The 18,093-nt window shown below is 41.4% G+C and overlaps 2 protein-coding genes across 2 annotated transcripts in view; one reads left to right on the top strand and one right to left on the bottom strand.

The window, feature by feature from the left end:
* The window catches only part of LOC122411838 (uncharacterized), a 37,923-nt gene that overhangs the window by 10,872 nt on the left and 8,958 nt on the right, over positions 1–18,093 (bottom strand). The gene's annotated exons all lie outside the window — the stretch shown is intronic.
* slow (slowdown) overlaps positions 707–18,093 on the top strand; it is a 28,321-nt gene continuing 10,934 nt past the window's right edge. Inside the window, exon 1 of the mRNA XM_043420886.1 lies at positions 707–1,833. Within this exon, the coding sequence (XP_043276821.1) occupies positions 1,076–1,833 (758 nt within the window). The 5' untranslated portion in view covers positions 707–1,075. The remainder of the gene's footprint in view (positions 1,834–18,093) is intronic.

Genomic DNA, 18,093 nt, shown 5'->3' with positions numbered 1-18,093 from the left:
TACTGCGTCCGCATGCAGCCTGGACGTCGACATCTCATAGCAGAGAGTGCGCAACACCGAGAAGCATTGTCCTGTCTCGTCGAGCCTCTCGGTTTCTCGAAGATCTTATCATCAATGGGCACTAATCAATGATTGACAGTTTCGATTCCAAATTGCGAAGAATCATTTCACCATAGAGACTTATGGCGAACAAATCAACTCTTGATCAAACAATTATTCTTTGTCACTTGGGTATTTAAGGAAAATAATTATAATGGTACTTTGCGCTAAGTCCTGGTAAATTAAGGTTCAAGTTATCGTGAAAATATATCACGATTCATATCCTGACACGAGCAGCGCTCACAGCCCTCTCCCAAGTTACGTATTCTCCATAATTTCCCGACAGACTGACACGGTTTACCTGGCCCTTCGACAGACAATGAGCCACTGTCGAAGAAACTGAAGAAAAAGCGAAAGTCGCTGCTCGGAGAAGAGAATTCACGAGATGCTGAGAGAAAAGAAAAGAAGGAGCGGGACAAGGACGGGCGCAAGGGAGAACGCGATATGGGTCTTTCTACACGTACACACCGGAGGCTACGCACATACACGTGTAGATACTCCGAGCGCATGAGTTCGCGAGAACTTGTAGAGCGCGTTGTAAGATCGCCAAAGGGTGGGGAAGAGAAACACGGACAACTGAAGCACGTGGAGAGAGACCTAAAGCGAGAGATCTCTCGGGGTTTGTGCCTCGTGTTCCTCTTGGACATTCAGTAGTGCCTCCACAGCCTTCGGACAATTTTGCACATCGAAAATTCCGCGTTCCCCCGCTCGCATTCGTCGCCGTGGAACGATTCATCGAAATAACTCGTTTACTGAAAGAAGAACGTGCGGACCGGAGGTCGAACGTGTTTCGTTGACCCTCCACCGAGCCAGGGACGAAGTACGGGAAGATTTTGTTAATTAGAGGCTTTGAGGAGGGCTCATTGGGAGTATTGGAAAAATCGGTGAACATGTGAATCGACGATTCAGTTTTTAATGAGAGAGAGAGAGTGATTCATTGTTGATTTTCTGGTGAATTAATTGGAAAAAAACGTCAATGAAGATCGCGGAAATGGTGTTTAAAATAGCAATCAGAAACAGTTTATTTATCGTGATAATCGCCGGCCTTGCGAACCGAATAGCCGAAACAGCAGGCTCGGAAAGCCCTCATCCAAGTCACAATCGTTCGTCTCTCTCCAATCGGGATATCTGGCCATCGTGGTTTCAGCGTCGTTACGATTCGTCGATGAATGATCGTTCCCTATCAGCGGATAAGAAAGAATTGGATTCAGATCGTTTTCGGCCGAGACACGAGGGAGTTTCGCATTCGCGATCTCACACGAGTATTCGCGCCCTCCACGATGCTCTCATGAGGAATTTACGTAATCGTAATAACGTCGAGCTCGCGTTAGACCGATTGGAAAAGAGCGATAAAAATGGTTATCACTCTCGACGATACGGAAACTCGACAAGTGGAACACTCCCGAGGAGAACCGCCGATGAAAGTCTCTCCGGTATTCACGACCCAAGGAACGAAGCTACCGATCTCTCGGAGTCGAAGACCTTAAGGCCAACAACGACAACGAGAACGACGACCACGACGAGGACGAACCAAGATTCCAACGCAGACGACAAGTCTGAAAAACTGACCGCGGTCGCTGTCGCCGAGTACACGGGCACCAGGGCCGTAGCTTACGCCGGTTACCATCATCACAATCACGATTACAATCCCATGAGAACGCGAGACTTCCTTACTCCTGGATATGCTATCCTGGCCACTCCGGCCACGCCGATTTATACGAAACATCACTCCGGGTAAGTTCCCAAACTTATTCAGCTACTCAACAATGAGCTGGTGTCAGATATTTTTTTGAAAATTCACAAATCCGAATTCCTAACTTTTGAAAAGTATAGAAATCACGTGACAATTGATCGGCGGATCGAATCATGGTTATAATTTCTGATCAACCCGTAAACACGGCACTCCCATTGAGGTCACAACGGTGCACATTTGCACTTGGACTTTTCAAAACTTTTTATTGCATCCATGAATGTATGGAATTAATCTTACAACGATACTTTTTAAGGGCAACAATTCCTTAGTAATCGATTAGATGATTTAAAAAAATTGGAAAATCAAGTTTTATTATAGAAAAATGGCCAAATTGAAGGAAAGGCTTTTGAAGTTCTACGCACTTGAAAATTTCGTTGATGCAAATTGGCACCAGTGTGGTGTCTACGGGTCAAATCTTCGTGCGTTATGAATCAATGTTCCTGAGACGTCAAAATAATTTGACGACCAATCATTAGTTTATATTAAAATGTTGTTACACTGGATGAGTGCTATGAATTTTTATTAAGGTCACAGGTTCATGGTTGAGAGCTTGAGTTTCGAGTGAATTCTCACCTTCACCAAGCTGAGGGCGACCTCTAATTAAAAATTTCATAAGATCAATAGGTGGGAGCAATCTTGAAGTTCGACGAGCTCGATGCACCCAGTATTTTGCCATTTCAAAGCCACTAAAATTTCGAGGGCCCAATTTATTGAATTGGGCAAGCAGAATCCGAAAATGCAAGAACGTCTCAATTTACAAAAAAAAATGAACACCTGCACGTTGCCGGAATCCTCGAGCGTAGCAATATTCACCGGAGTAAAAAAATGGTAATTGGAGTGGTTGAACCTGAAATGGTTATGTTGCCATTTAGCCAGGATAAAAAGTATTGATATAGATTTTTACGAGCACTTGACCCGAGCTGGGATCGATAAAAAGTGCCTCCATTATGTATAAACGATCATTCGATCAATTGGCATTTAATTCTTACGATCCCTCGTGGATCCCTTCTCGCGTTCGCGTTTTGTTAAGAAATGTACACACGTATATATGTGAGTGAGGTCAGTATAATTGGTCACGTTGGAGGGAAATGTTTCTCGCGTTCACTTTCCCCGGATGCAATTAACCGTTTCTGTAAGTATATATAGAAAAGTGTGTGCGCGTGTGCCTGCATCTATAACAGTTGGCTTCAAGTCCAGCGTCTCTCGTTACGATTGTTTATAGTTTATAGCACATACGCGAATAGTTATCGCGTGCACGTATATCTTTATTTATATAAATATGAAACGAGAGGCGCGATCATGAGTCGAATGATAGATCGTGTCTCGTCGATGATCGTTTATGCATGAATGAACCCTTCACTTGGTCCGCGCTTATATACATGCATATACGCTAAAGAGACGAGAGTTTAACGATCGAATGATAATTCATTAAAACATCGGCACGTACGACATTTAGTGCATCGGACTGTGTAACAGTCTTGAAGCCTTTCTATACACAGACTCATTGCTTCGGAACAAGATAATATTTCTGTAATGTCAATCACTTTGTTTATAACATGAGAATATGCGAGGAAAGGCTGTTGGGCGTTATTTATTTATTTATTTTTTTTTTCATATTTGTCAGCAATATCCATTGATCATAAGACCATTTTTGCGGGAGTATTCTTACAAGAATTACGAAATTGCTGAGTAAATGACTGAGGAAACTCGTTTGAGAAATAAATTGTTCGCACGATCGGAGAGGGGAAAAATGTTTTCCAAAGATAGTTCGCCAAGTCTGGCAATATCGATTTTAATCAGTGTTATACAGCGGTGTACCGAAGGGATTGCATGGCAATTTGAATTTCAGGCTTTTCCACCGTTTGGTCTGAAAAACTAGATAAATTTGTTATTTGAAAACGGCGAAAGCACTTACACTTTATTTCCTGGTCGAATGTGTACCAGAGCTCGATCATATACGCGGCCCGAAAGTGTAGCGTCCAAATATACAATTGGGGAACGAGTAAATGGGATAAATCAACAGCCTCGGGGTCTTCGGGGTAGAATAGCCGAAAGTAAACAAACAAAAGAAGAGACGCGAGATGGAGATCGAAACGAGACGCAGCCGTTAACCCTGACGGATATATCCGGTGCGAGCGGGAGTTTTTCATCTTTCGCTTCCCAACGAGACGATCTATTTCTTCGGGTATATTGAGAGGAGAAATCCGAAGAAAGTCAAAGCAGGGTAGCACGCCTCATTGGTAGAAGTAGTAGAAGAAGAAGAAGAAGGTATAAAACGAGAAAGGAAAGAGGAAAAAATGAAGAAGAAGAAGGAAACCGAGGAGGGGAATAAGAGCAAACGAAATACAAGGCGAGCCGTGACGAGAGGAAGAAAGAGAGAGCGAGAGAGGAGTCTCGGGGTCCAGATACGATCCCTGTCTGCAAATAGAGCGTTCGCGGTCTCTTCGAGACCATCAGGTCTCACGATAATCGTAACGTATACAGAGAAAATAAGAGAGACAGAAAGTTCCAACGTACAAGTATAGCAGAGAATGTCTTTCGGGGCGTTCAACCCCGTGTGCGATGCTCTAAGAGAGGAAGAAAGAGGCCCCCCACCCCCACAAGGGACCGGTAACTTCGCGCTACCGAGTGTATCTTTGCCCTCATCCGGTCTTGGAGCACCGCGCAGCAACCTCCTTCCTTCACCTTTCCATCCCTCTCTCTCTCTCTCTCTCGCATGCGTTGCCTCGAAGACGCAGCCTGTTGAGATCTTTGGCCACAGTGTGCAGTAGCATTCTGCCTGTCAAGTCCGAAGAGATTGGCAAAGAGAACGCGCGCACAAGACGAATGAATTCGAAGAAATTGGATGAGAAAATCTGCGGGATGGTGGGAGAGCAAAAACTATTGGATGCTGCAACGACTGAGACCCGTAGAGAGAAGAAACAGTCGATGGCAATCCTTCAATTACTGACCAATTGGCAAACGATGTGAAGAAGGTTCGAGATAAAAAAAACGGTCGGAACGCAGAGGTAAAGATTGTGCCTATTACGATCGTGAATACAATGGATACGATGAGGATTATGATAAATGATCGTACCCCTTGGGAAGAAGTACATAAAATAATTGAGTAGGACTGACTGATTAGATCGGACGTCTCGAGGTCTTAAAGGCCTGCGGTAAATCCTTGCAACTTTACGATAGACGTAAAGCAGGATGAAATTGATCAAGGGTTGCGTACAAAGAGAATTTTCTCGGTCCTGATCACGCCGAGATAACTCAATGATGAGTCAAAATATCTTTGGATAGCTTCGCTAATGGAAGCTTTCGCAGTGCTCGTGACTCATCGTTTCATAATCTACTAATTCCTAATAGGTACAAGTTGTGGACAGTTTTAAACGTTGACGCAAAAGTTTTACCATATTTTATTCGATGTTCGAGGAATTTAACAGTCCCCCAATTCAAAAAATCTACTCCACAATTGCTCGATTCAAAGTCCCACTAATGCACTAATCAAGGCATCAAAGTAGCTTAACAGCCATAACTTTCGTCGCGAACACTTCGATCATCGCTCGTCCTTGGCTCGTTGGAAGATAATTGAGCTTAAAAGAGTATGGATCAATCGACTAGCCTCACTTGGAATTTTCGAAATCGACATTCTCTGACGCAGTTTGACCGATTAAAAAAAGGCTCCGTCAGCCTACGAAGGACGATGGCAAAAATCGGCTGACAGAGCCTTTTCCCAGTTGGTCAAACTGTCTCAAAGAATTTGGATTTTGAAATTTGCAGCTATCTCTCTCGCTCTCACGGTTGCGATACACCGACTGATCCATCCCCTTAACGCATAATTGGCAAATCCGCGTGCTAAAATTGGTCACTTCGAAGCACTGTTTCCTCAAGATGTCAAATGAAAATCATCGCCAAGTTGGTTGGCTTCAATCTGTTTCGTACTCATGCAGCTGCATGATTAATTATTCAATGCTCGTTCTGTTAAGAGATTTGATTATCATACGCCACGCCATACACGCTTCTATCTGCACAAGCGAGTAATGATTCTATCGAACAAACAATCATTGTACGAAACAGGCTACAAGCTCGCTCGTGAGCGATCATATCGTTGGATTACGTTACAAACGAGCTCGAGGGATGCCCTCTGATCATATCAGAACTAATATGCGGTATGTGTATGTATTGGTATCACGATACGAATGTACCTTGTTTCTCCTGGCATTTCACCCACGGATTTGCGCGAAAAAAATGGCGAGCAATATCGGGTTTGTTGTAGCTCGATTGTACGTTGGTGTAATTGATTCTGAATGGCATTGAACAGGAATTAGAAGCATTACGAACTCCTGCATACCTTCTGAAGCTACAAAATGCAAGAAGTTTCGAGAATCATAATTTCTCTTCAGCTGTAAACTGATCCAAAATTTTGTTCATTAACAAAAGTGAGGAATCATCGGTTTTTTCGTCCCTCCGATTTCCTGACGCACTGCAAGTTATTCTGCCTTCCGAAATTAGCCGCGCAACGAAAATCAATGGGACTATTTGTTTATTTATGATGAAAGACTGCTTGGGAAAAAAATGTCTAAGTGGTCAACGAACTCGTTGAACAAACGTTGAGTTGGTTTCGCCGGCGATATTGTGGCCATTATTCTCGCAGACGGAAACCTATGACTGGAGCCTGCTCCGAGACATTATTCTTCAATCTTCATCCCTCTTTCTTTTGTAGCTCGAGGCGCGGGCATGTGCCGGGGGAGAGAGGCGTTAGAAGCACTGCTCAACACTCAATCTTTCTTTTCGAATAATCGCATATATTTCGCATATTCTCGCGTCGTCGCTAGCTCGCCCGCATGAAACCTGTCGTGCGAAGAAGACTTCGGTACCGGATACCCATGAAGGTAATTCTGGTCTCCGATAGCATTGGCGCGATGTCCATGTACTTACGTCCATGCATGTATGTGGTTTAGTGCACTGTAGTAGGTTGTACACCCTCCTGGACGTCGCACGCTGAATTCCCGAGCCATGCAAATCCATTAGGTATTACCCTCGACGACATACGGGATGTCCCGATCCTCAACCTCGCGGAACGTCAACAAAAAATGGGACGCAAATACCCCGAGCAGAAGAATTCTCAAAAAATGTTGTTTCCATGTTACCAGAACTTTGCCAAGCTTCCATTGATCGTTTCCACAATCTTTTCGACATTTAATCGAGGCTTTGTTCGTTCGTTCGAGGCTTTTCGAACACTCGGTATATACCTGTTGGGTATGACGTATACATATCTTCGTATAGCTTTCGCATATGAGAGAGTTTCACGTGCTGTTGCGAGCATCGTGGGGTCGAAGAGGTCGATACGAGAGTGGGCGTATCATCATGGATGAACACGGGTCGGGAGGTATAAGCGAAAATTCAAGATAGAGGGACAGGTACATCGAGCTTGTACGAAGAATCGCAAGATTACGTAAATACCAATACTTTTATTACGAAGCCGTATAGAGATGGAGAGAGGCCTCGAGGGGATTTGTTGTAATTGAAAAACGCTCTTATTACGGTTCTATGATGGTCTTGGCTTGGTCGGAAATCAGTGTCTTTTGCATCGGTATCAACTTCGATCTCTTTCGTTCTGATTTCGAGTTGGAGAGTGCTCAGAAGTGAAAAACGGTTGAGTAAACGCTCCAAAAAACTGCTACTCTCGGTAAAAATTCTCACATTGTTCCGAGTCCACACGACTGACGAGACGAACGTGTCGTTCGTGCGAAAAGTTCACATATTTTCCGGTGTCTATGCAAACACCTAACTATTTGCGTTTACAACGAATACGTGCGTATATTTGTAGTCAACTGACCGAGGGGAATTACAGTCATGACCAAATCCCCGGAGACTTACCATACCGGGATTGCCTTGCGTGGCGTGTCCGGGAAGGTTGCAAATTTTCTTTTTGCGTTTCCTTCACAAACGTCTTTGTACAGAGCCGGCAAGAGCCTGCTTCGCGGTAAAACGAGTTTTATCATTCCTTACCAGTCAGAAACAATGAGGGAGCCAGAGAGGCAGAGAGTGAAAGAGTGCCAGAGAGAGAGAGAGAGAGGGAAAGGAAAACGGTAACAGAGACAGAAAGCTGAGATTGGTGCAGCATGAATCGGTTTGGTTAGGCCGTGGGCAAGGTCCTATGAACAAAGGAACCTCCCGCCGTTTTTAATAGCTCAACTATTATCCTTTGTCTTTGATACTTTTTCGGGCGTCAACGATAAGATTGATCTACGAGAACTCTACTAATGTCTCGATTCCATTTAAGGTCGTGTCTCATTCAAAATGTCTTTCGTATACTACGAAACTGTCATGTCATAAAATGATAAATAATATCGAACAATATCCATTCCGATTCTACAAACCTTAATGGGATAATCAATTATAATTCTTTTCGTGGCAGAGTGAAAAAGTATTTGAACAAAGCTTCTTATATGAATGCACAGCGAACACTTTTCTCCTATGAATGGCAATTTTAAAAAATGTTGAGCTCCGTTTCCCTCGGGGAAGCAGTTTCGTCATTCCAGTTCAGGAAACTCTTTCACGAGCATTGAGTTGCCCACGAATGTAGCTCGCCAGTTATTTTCGTATCGAAGTCGATTTTTCTAGCCCCGATTCCTCTTTGGCCTTGATTTCATAAAAATTTTACAAATCCCGAGGTATTTCGAAGGATTTTTAATGATGTTCCGAAAAATAAGTGTTTTGATGAGCGAGCGGTGCACTCGGGACTTTGCCAAGTCAAGTTTAAAAGGACGAGCTGCGAGCCGAGATCGAATCTGCATGGAGCTTCGCCATCGGCAATATCTTACGTAGTGGATATCGAGGAGATATGGTAGCAAGAAACATTCTCCGGAGTTCAGGTGCTCGTGGTTATAAATATACGAAAGAAGTAGCGCTCGCACGAAGAGGGAGCGTAGGTAAAAGTATAGCTGCCGAACGTGTGCGAGAAAGATAAGATCGTAATGAGAGGTGCCTCGGCATCTTATTGGCACCGTGTAGGCGCGTAATTACTTCGCATCAGTGATCGCAACGTCGACAGACCAGCAATCAAGTAATTTTGTAATTTGGAAGTTTCGCGCGCTCGGGGACGAACTCTGACGCGAAACGGTGCGATCGCTGCGCGCATCGCGCATGCCCGAGCTTGAGAAAAGGATCCGGGGAGGCCCCGGGCTCTTCTTCAACACGAGAAACAAGCGCGGAAGGGAGCGCTGGATAAACACTTTCGACACACTGAAAATTCGCTTTGAAATTCTTCTTTTTATCGGGGGTAGTTGAACTTTAGTTGAAAATAAACTCTTCGATAAAAGCAGGTCTTTCATTCAATTGCAAAACATTTATCAACTTTTTAGCACTCCGTTTAATCTTAAGGTCTTATACACATTTGCAGCGGCCGAAAAAACGTGATTTTCTTGATTTTTTTTCGACAAGAAAATCAATGTTTATTGAAAAACTGTCAACGACATTCATCAGTCCATATGTCCATGTAATTGTACCACTTTTTTCATCAGAAAATTTCTCAAAATGGCGCAACTACAGCTGTACTCCATCAGTAGCACCTTTTTTCAGCATCGGTCGCTGTGGGCATGAAAACTAAAAAACTATTAATTCGATCCATACTAAATTTATACCACTTATTTATTATAATAACAGCTCGAGCCTGGACGAAGGATTTATAAAAATTTTGATGAAATAAAATGGCGACAGTTTTAACAAAAAATTCATTTTTGAGGTGTTAAATTTTCAGTTTTCTTGTTACAATTTTTTTTTCAACGAAATAGAAAATCTTTCGTCCACGCTCTAACTATTATTATAATAAATAAGTGGTATAAACTTGGTATGGATCGAATTAATAGTTTTTTAGTAATCGTATCCATCGCAAAGGTATTTTTCAAAAAAGACGATTCCGAGGCAATCACGTTTAAAGACACGAATATTAGACGACCGCGCCCATCGGGTGGTAGATTGAACATTTTTTCGTGCTCATTTATTTGACATTTTTTTAATAAAGAAAACGATGATTATTAGCTTTTTCCAGTGACACGTAAAAATCGATTTTTATGCTCACCAATATTATTATAGCAAATGACTCCGCACCTGTGAACGATTACTCACTGGCAATTAACATCGCGATGGCACAGTAAATGACGTGAATTGAGAACCGATTCATAAGTTTTTCATGTTTGCTGGATTAATTGTTTTATTAAGGATCTTGTATTTTCTCAGAATTGATATGTCAAGCTGAATTGGTGAGCACAAAAAAGTAAGATTTTTTGTAACGAAGAAAAATATGAGGGCTCATCTAAAATTGAATGAGTCTGTACATACACATTGTTGGATCTGGTTTCGGTGGCTTCGGGCTGCACTCGCTTGTTTATCAGTGTAAACACAAACCCGAAGACTTCAAAAAAAAAAATAATGTTTGAAACTCCTGCAAGTTGGCGATATGTACGCCGAAAAGTCTCAAGAAAAAGCATGTTTAAAAGGGAGAGCAATGTCAAACGTGATATATCACCAGTTCACAGATTCATAAACGTTCCCGCTCGTGATATATATATAAAAAGAATAAGAAAACGAAAGACGGACCCCCACAGTGCACAGCAAGGAAATATGTATGAAAAAACGTTTACCAGCGTATTGCATCAAAGCCTTTGAAGAGCCTTTGCTGACTTCTGAGGATGCTCTTGCACGCTTGCAATTTCTCTTTCACTTTATGTATCACCACGTGTGTAGTTTTTGATCACTGTTATTCATCTCTCTTGCAGATAAGCATGCTAAATCATCCTCATTTTTTTCGTATTTTTTTTTATTCAAGCTTATACTCATTCAACGTGACATTAACCGCTACAGTCTTCTAGTGAGAGTTTTTAGAGTGTCAGAAAAATGGTATCTAGCAAATTGGTTTCTTTTACTCGAAGCGAAAATCGGTTCATAAGTATTATAAAAAAAAAACACTTTGCTCATATATTTTACTAGAAAATTAAACGAAGAGTTCCGTTGTAAAAACATTTTTCTTGGTTACTGAATGTTTTCTCGAGAATCTATTCTGACATCGGAGGCTTGAACGCACTCGTGCTCGTCGCGTGTTGACAACAGTGTCACGAGAGCGTTTTTTTTTTTAAATATAAATGCAAGTACGGACGCTCCATACAATCAGATCACCTCAATTTTATGCAGAATTGAACCACTCAAGTCAATTCTGCCCTCTAATTTTTCGGGGAAATTATCGAAATTCTTGCTGATTTTATTATCGGTTAATTAGCTGAAGAGAACATTCTGACAGTTTGACGTTGGTTCTTCAAGTCGAGAAAGTGTAATTGGTGACACAAAAGAATTTTTTTTTTTTTTTTTATTAAGTAAGCAAGAATCAGGATTACAACATTTATTTCGAACCGCAGTAAAAAAATAATAAAAAATTGTTGGATAAAAACGTGAAGTGGCGTAGATTAAATAATAAAAATGAAAAATCGTGCACCAATTTCAGCAAATGATGGCCAAGCGTTGAGAAATTGGCGTGAAATTCGCGATGTACAATATTGCCGAAGAAATATGGCTAATTTCTGTTCCCTCTTAATCGGGCCCTTAATTGACGGCGTTAAATCGCGAAGCCCATTCGCATGCCAGTCTGTCTCGTGCGATTATCGGGACATCTCGGTTGCTCAGTGAGGCACATGCATCACGAAGGAGAGGCATTTTTGTTTTCCACTTTTTCGAATCTTCAGCCTCGGGACCCTTTAATTTTTTGTTCCTTTACGATTCGTTATGACTGGAGGTTTCTCCGTTGAATTTTTTGCCCTCGCGAGCGAAAAAACGTTCCAAGGGTTTGCGGACCACTCGGCCGCGTATCTCGAGAGAAAAACTTGACGTGAAATTTCGACTCGGAGCCGTGCGCCTTTTTAGTCTCGTGGGAAAAGAAATAAACAATGCAGACCGAGGAAAGATCTAATTTTTTTCCAGTCAATCGATATTTTATTAATATTTATGCACTTTTTTTTCTTCAAAGCCTCTAAATTATACGCTATTGTTGGGAGACGCAGAATTCGATCTCCCCATTAAATGTATACCCATAACGATTCAAATTACACTATTCACACTTTGCGAGGAATATCATTTGACAATCGAGCGTTAATTTAATTTCTATAATCCACCAAGTCGTTACGTGCTTTCTCTTTTTTCATCGGCATCTTCCTCTCTCTCTCTCTCTCTCTCTCGTACATTGTACATCGAAGCTGAGGATCATTTTTATGATCATGTATTTATCGTCCTACGTCCACTACCAAGTTAATCCACGAGCGCAAATTATTATTCATTCACGGTGCGTATGTCTCGTGGACAGATTGAATTACGATCGGTGGAAAGGGACGAGCGCTGCCACTCGATTCGATAATGATCTTAAGATCGAAAATCACGCGAAGCGTGCGCTTGACGTTCTTTCAAAACTGCTTTATGTGTGGATACATATAACGTGGGGACGCACGTATATAAATCAGCAGAAGGATATGAATGAGTAAGAAAAACGAGAGCGACTCGATCTTGTCATCCATCATCATGGGCTCGTGCTTAGGAAATAAGGAGTATAACGAATTTTTAAATATAATCGTCCGATTGCACTTCGCGTTCTCACTCACCTCGATTTTAATTTCTCTTGTGGGAGGTATTTGCTTTCAATCAACAGAATCGTGTATCCAGAGCTTGGAAAATTGCTCATTACTGAACACGGAACACGGAGTAAGTATGACTCCTTAAAGAAAATCGACTCGATCTACATTATTCTGCGATTCGATGTTTGAACGAAATGAATTTCAGAGAATCTCAGATCTTATTTATTTGGCTCTTGATCCATTTATTTGATGCGCTACGCGCGCTGCTCTCAATTCCAAAGAAAAATTTATGTGCATTCAGTAAATCAAAAGTGTTTGGATTCCATAAATATTTTTTTCATTATATTTTCTATTCACGATGGATGCCAAATCCGAGTTATAAAGTGTATAACAAAATCCTATTTCATTAGCAACATTGAGGTTAATTAGGGCAAGAGATGGGAAATATTTACATGTAACAGTCGCATTTCTGCCAACGCTCTGCATCACACAGGACAACTTTTTTTAGTCGCGTTAACGCGCCTCGAGAGAAATGAGGTGTCACAAGGCACAAGACTGCACTTAATCAGCTGTCCACTTTACGAAGCCTGAAGGCCTTTTTATTTTTTCCTCCATTCAACAAGCCGCATGTCTGCTCGACATTCAAATCTTAACGAGTGTATTATGTCTCTGTCATTAAAAAAAAATGAAAGAAAAGGGAGTGCAGGAAAAAATTTTTCGCGTAGAATCATGAAAAGACAGCAGAATTTCGGTTTATAAAGATCGCTGATCACGATATCTTTTATAACGTTCGCTATAGAAAAATCAACATCTTTTAATTTAAGGTATTCCTCTCGCGAACCCGAATATTATAAAAATAGCGGATTTTAAATTACAGTAAAGTAAACGTGCATGCGAATGGATTGGTGAAATTTCAGGTCAGGTTATCGAACATTTAAAGAATAAAAACATCAAAAATTTGGTGTTTTTGATGTTTTACCGAATGCTTAAAAGAGATATTAACGATAGAAGTTGGAACAATGGGAGAAGCAGAAGTTTTTAGCAATCAGTTGAAATTTCGAGTGCGTTAATTTGCGCCATCAAAAAATACGATCATGGAAAAAAAATACCTTAACCGAATGGAACTAAATTAATTTTATATTGGAATGAGCTTGCGTACTTATTTTGGTTGAAAAAACTCTTTTGATCTCGCAGTCAATTTTCTGCCTCTCAAAATCTCATTTCCATGATAAAATTTTTCGATAGTTCAAATTTTAGTGATAGTAGATGAAAGATATAAACTCTTTTCCAAAGCGTCGTATCTCAATACAGTTAAAATTTACAATTCAGGAAGTCTTGACCCGACGAGCGGAGAATATTGATACAAGTTGAGGGTATCAAGAGTTCGATAAGTATATCTATATAGAGACTGTAACGAGGAGGATTTACAGCATCGTTCACCTAACACGAAGGGACGTTTGTTACACTTAGTTCTCGTTAAGAGATTGATTTACGATCGGCTCGCTCCAAGTAAATGGGCATTTTGTTGAGGGTTCAAGGATACATATACGTATGTAGAGCAACTTAATATTCCCTACAGATACACGTATATAAACAAACCTTTATAAAAATGCATGCGTGCATGTGCCAAGTGTGTCGAGAAGAGACCCCAAAAACGTTGGAGCTTGTGAGAGGATTTCGACAGGGGAGTTTTCAGCAATAAAAAGTCAGTGTTTATTAAAGAGAACGACGCCGATTCAAAGACGCTCCAGTTGACCCCGAAATCCCATTTTTTATGAAACTCCTTCCAAATAGAATGCTCGCTTAAGTTCAACGAGAGGCGAGATCATGATGAAGCTGATCCTTCGTTCCGCCATTATTAAATAGAGTCAAGTCGCTCAATGCGAGATCGAGACTCTGGACAAAAAAACGACGCTAGATCACGTGGTCGTCTGGACCTAGATTTTTGGACGTTGCTCACTGGCGGTTGGTGGCACTTTTTTTGGTGCTGTGCATCAATTATTCAAAGTTTCATAGCAAAATTTAATCGTAGCTTCCACCTTTTAAAATGAATCCCTTAGCAGAGGTAGCAAAAGATCGATCGAGCAGGGATGCAGGGCGTTTCAGGGGAGAGCCAGAGGCCAAAGGTCAGGATTTAAAAACCTGCAATTTAATTGGTTCCTTTCGACTGTTTTTCTGCTCGCCATTGCATCGTTGCGCCACAGTAGAGCAGTGCACGCGTTTTCTTTTATTCAGTGAATCATTCGTCTTACACGCGTCGTTGAATGATTGTTATCTGAGCCTGCTGAATTATAAGAATCAAATTAACGTTTATATCGACTAAATTGAAGTGAACTTTTCTTCGTCCATCGATAATCGTAACGATTGCAACGACACTGCATCAAATTCTTTATTCATCGAGAGTCCGAGGGTACATTTTTCTCTCAAGTATTTCATTCGTGATCAAAGCCTCAGAAAGAGCTGAATAAAATTATCGTTTGGGATTAAAAGTTCGTCTGCGTTCAGTTAATCGGTCGCTCCATCAATTTATTACGTCTCCTTTTTTTATCTCCTTTTTTTATCATCCCTCTGTCCAGAGCTCGTGCTTACCAAGCTGTTAAGGCGGATTCCCGAGCTCAATATCCCTGGAATCGAGACTTCAGTAGCTCTCTCTCCTTCTCGACTCGGATGCGTATATAAGTGCAAAGGGAATTACTTATTTAGCGTCTCTCGGTGCGGCTCTTCGCAGCACTTTAGCGCCCAGAGCAGTCGCCAGATCAACACACATCTCGCTCTCGCAGTTATCTGGTAACCGGACCGACGACTCCTACACACCGTATAAATTACGCAACATGCCCATTCGCCTCATCATATTTGTCCCTTTTATATATTAATGTATCGATAACGACTGGTTCGGCTGCTGAAAAAGTCCCTCAAATCAGAGTTGCCATCGGAGATTATCAATTGGCATTAATTCTTCCATGGTCGATCAGTACTTAATGAGTTTGTGGCACGAGCATTGGAACGTTGAAATCTCCAAGAACATCTGCGGACATCCGAGCAGAAAAGGGAATTTTACTCATTCTGAGTCTGTCGTTGATAATACTGAGAAAAAAGCGAGGTTGAAGTTGCAGCGCGTGGATGCAATTGATCCTCGTGATAAATAGGTAAAAAAAACTGTCGCGGAAAACTGGTATTGCATCTGGTTACGGGTTTCCATTATCAGGAATGCTTTGTGCCTCGCAGCTACTCGATATCAGAGACATTTCAATTACAACGATTCACTAAAGAAATTAATGAAAAGAAAGAGCTCCAAATGGATAACCTGCAATATAATCTCTCAGCGACGGGACTTGAGCCCGGGATTAGAGAGGTTTCCGCAAACTGTTAAGGCTGCACATAAGAAAGGATAAGCAGCAGGGAAGAAAGACATCTCGAGATGAAAAAAAATAAAAATAAAACGAGCGCACGAGGGAATGAAGTGCGGCTATCAGGCTCCGGAGAAACAGGACTTTGCGGATCACCGCGAGTCTCCGCAAACTCGCACCTGCTAAGTCCTCCGTGAAACGATACACGTTGAACATTTTTTTTCTTGATCCAACTTTTTTTTATCATTTTTTTCTTCGATATGCGTTGTCCTGGCACGAAAATGTGCAAATCCGGTCAAAAAACGGGTCCAGTTTTCACATAGTTCACGTTTTCAATCATAATTCATAAATTGGCAAACAAGAATGAGCCGACCTTCAGGATTTATCGCTTCGGGCACCGCGTTACGCCCTTTCGTTGTTCACCAGTCGAAATATTTATATCCGTGGCTCCTTGCCAAAAAGTCTCCGCGGTCAGCGTTCGTGAACTCTCGATACGCCTCTTCTACTTTAAAGGGGTCGATGTACGTGCGAACTTCATTTGCTGAAGGCTCTCCGGCGAACCGCAAGTCCCACGCGGTTAGCGCCAGGCGCTATACACAACTCGCTAGGGCAACTTCACTTTACGATGCAACGAGCGATCCAATCTCCGTTCCATAAATAAGTGATCAGTAAGAAGAGCTTTACGATAAACTCTTCAAATTTTTTTAACTGAGCTTCAGCTCGTAGGATCTCGTTGCAATCGAGTATAAAGAAATTTTGAATGTTTCATCAAATTTTGAATTTTTCAAAACACCATCAAATGAGATTCGCTTCAATTTTACTGAATTTCGTACCAAAATTTCGATGTTTCTCATCGCGAAGAAGAGGCAGAATTTATTGCTCGACCAAAAATTTGACTCTCCACTATTGTACGCGATAATCATCTAAACAAATTCTAAAATTGCTTTCATTCAGAATATTCAGGATTCGATCATATTTTTGATGATAATTGTGTCATCCAGTTGAACGATGATCTCTACTTACGAAAAATCCATGACCTTCATAAAATACCGAGCTTGTTAGTTCCAAGAGCAACTGGGACACGAAATTGTTAAAATTATTAAAATTCTATCGAAACTAATGAGTGCCTGAAGCGGAAATTTTGTTTGGTTTTTCATCTTCGCATATATCACACCTCCCCACGGTCCCTCGCGCTTGCTGCTTATTTGTACTTATTACTCTGTGCGACCAGTTTGTTCCTACCGAGGAGAATACGCGTATTACGATTTATCACGTTAATGTTCCTGGATCCATGGGCCAGATGTAACGATACAAGTTGTGTGCATGTCGTCAGGCGAATGTGTGCGTATATTCAAAGTGAGCATTTTAATTGCGTAGCCTCAAGGCGCAATCATCTTTCGCGCCCTTACACCTTCAAGATCGCGATGTACGTTCATCTACACACAAATCGTACGTTTATCGATGCGACAGATAAATAATGTTGGGAGTGTACGCATGTATTGGGGGGAGTGGCGGTAAAAATGTCGCGAGTGAAGTTTTCCTTGGGGAATTATGGACTTTTATTGGAATCATTTTCAAAGGAGCTCGGAAATTCATTTTTTGATTTTTCGGTAATATCTCAGCACGAGAGAGGACGGGAACTGCTTTTGCGATGGGGTTCAAATAATTCTGGATGACAACATTTTTGTTGTTAAAATGAAGTAAAATTAAGAAGCTCGAGCTCTTCTTTGTGCGAATAACGATTTTTGTCTGACTCTCGGTAAGCAACAAAATGTTCTTTTTCACTGGGACTGTATAGGATTATTTGTGGCTTTTAATTATTCGTGACAGTCTCGCTACGCTTCGGTTTATATCCCGACTGTTGTGTGCATCCTCAGCCTCCGGAGAGGCAACTGCAAAACACGTTGGATGTCTGCTCGAGGGCGGTATATCTTCCATTTTATTTCTACGTACAGGGTGGACTCTGGAAGAAATTCTTCGAAGAAAAATCCTTCAATTGAATCGACAACGAAACTCTGATGGACGATCTTGCTATGTAATTTTTTCATTTTTCTTCTCTTCGATGATTCTTTTTTGCGAACGATATTTTTTTTGGCGAAACTGCTGCATTCGGTGGATCGAAAGCTGCAGGCGTCGTGGAGTGCTTACGTTACAGAACGCACGTGAAATTTTGTTCCAACACACTCGCATTCGAAAATAAAATTTTTTTTATTAGATTGTAGATAAGAATAAAAAAGAAATTGGCTCTGAATCTAGTTTGGTAAACGTCCTTTATGTTTGTGTACAAAAAGTG

The sequence above is a fragment of the Venturia canescens genome, chromosome 6, assembly GCF_019457755.1.
Source record: "Venturia canescens isolate UGA chromosome 6, ASM1945775v1, whole genome shotgun sequence".
Lineage (NCBI taxonomy): Eukaryota > Metazoa > Arthropoda > Insecta > Hymenoptera > Ichneumonidae > Venturia > Venturia canescens.
This window is presented reverse-complemented; position numbering and strand designations above follow the sequence as displayed.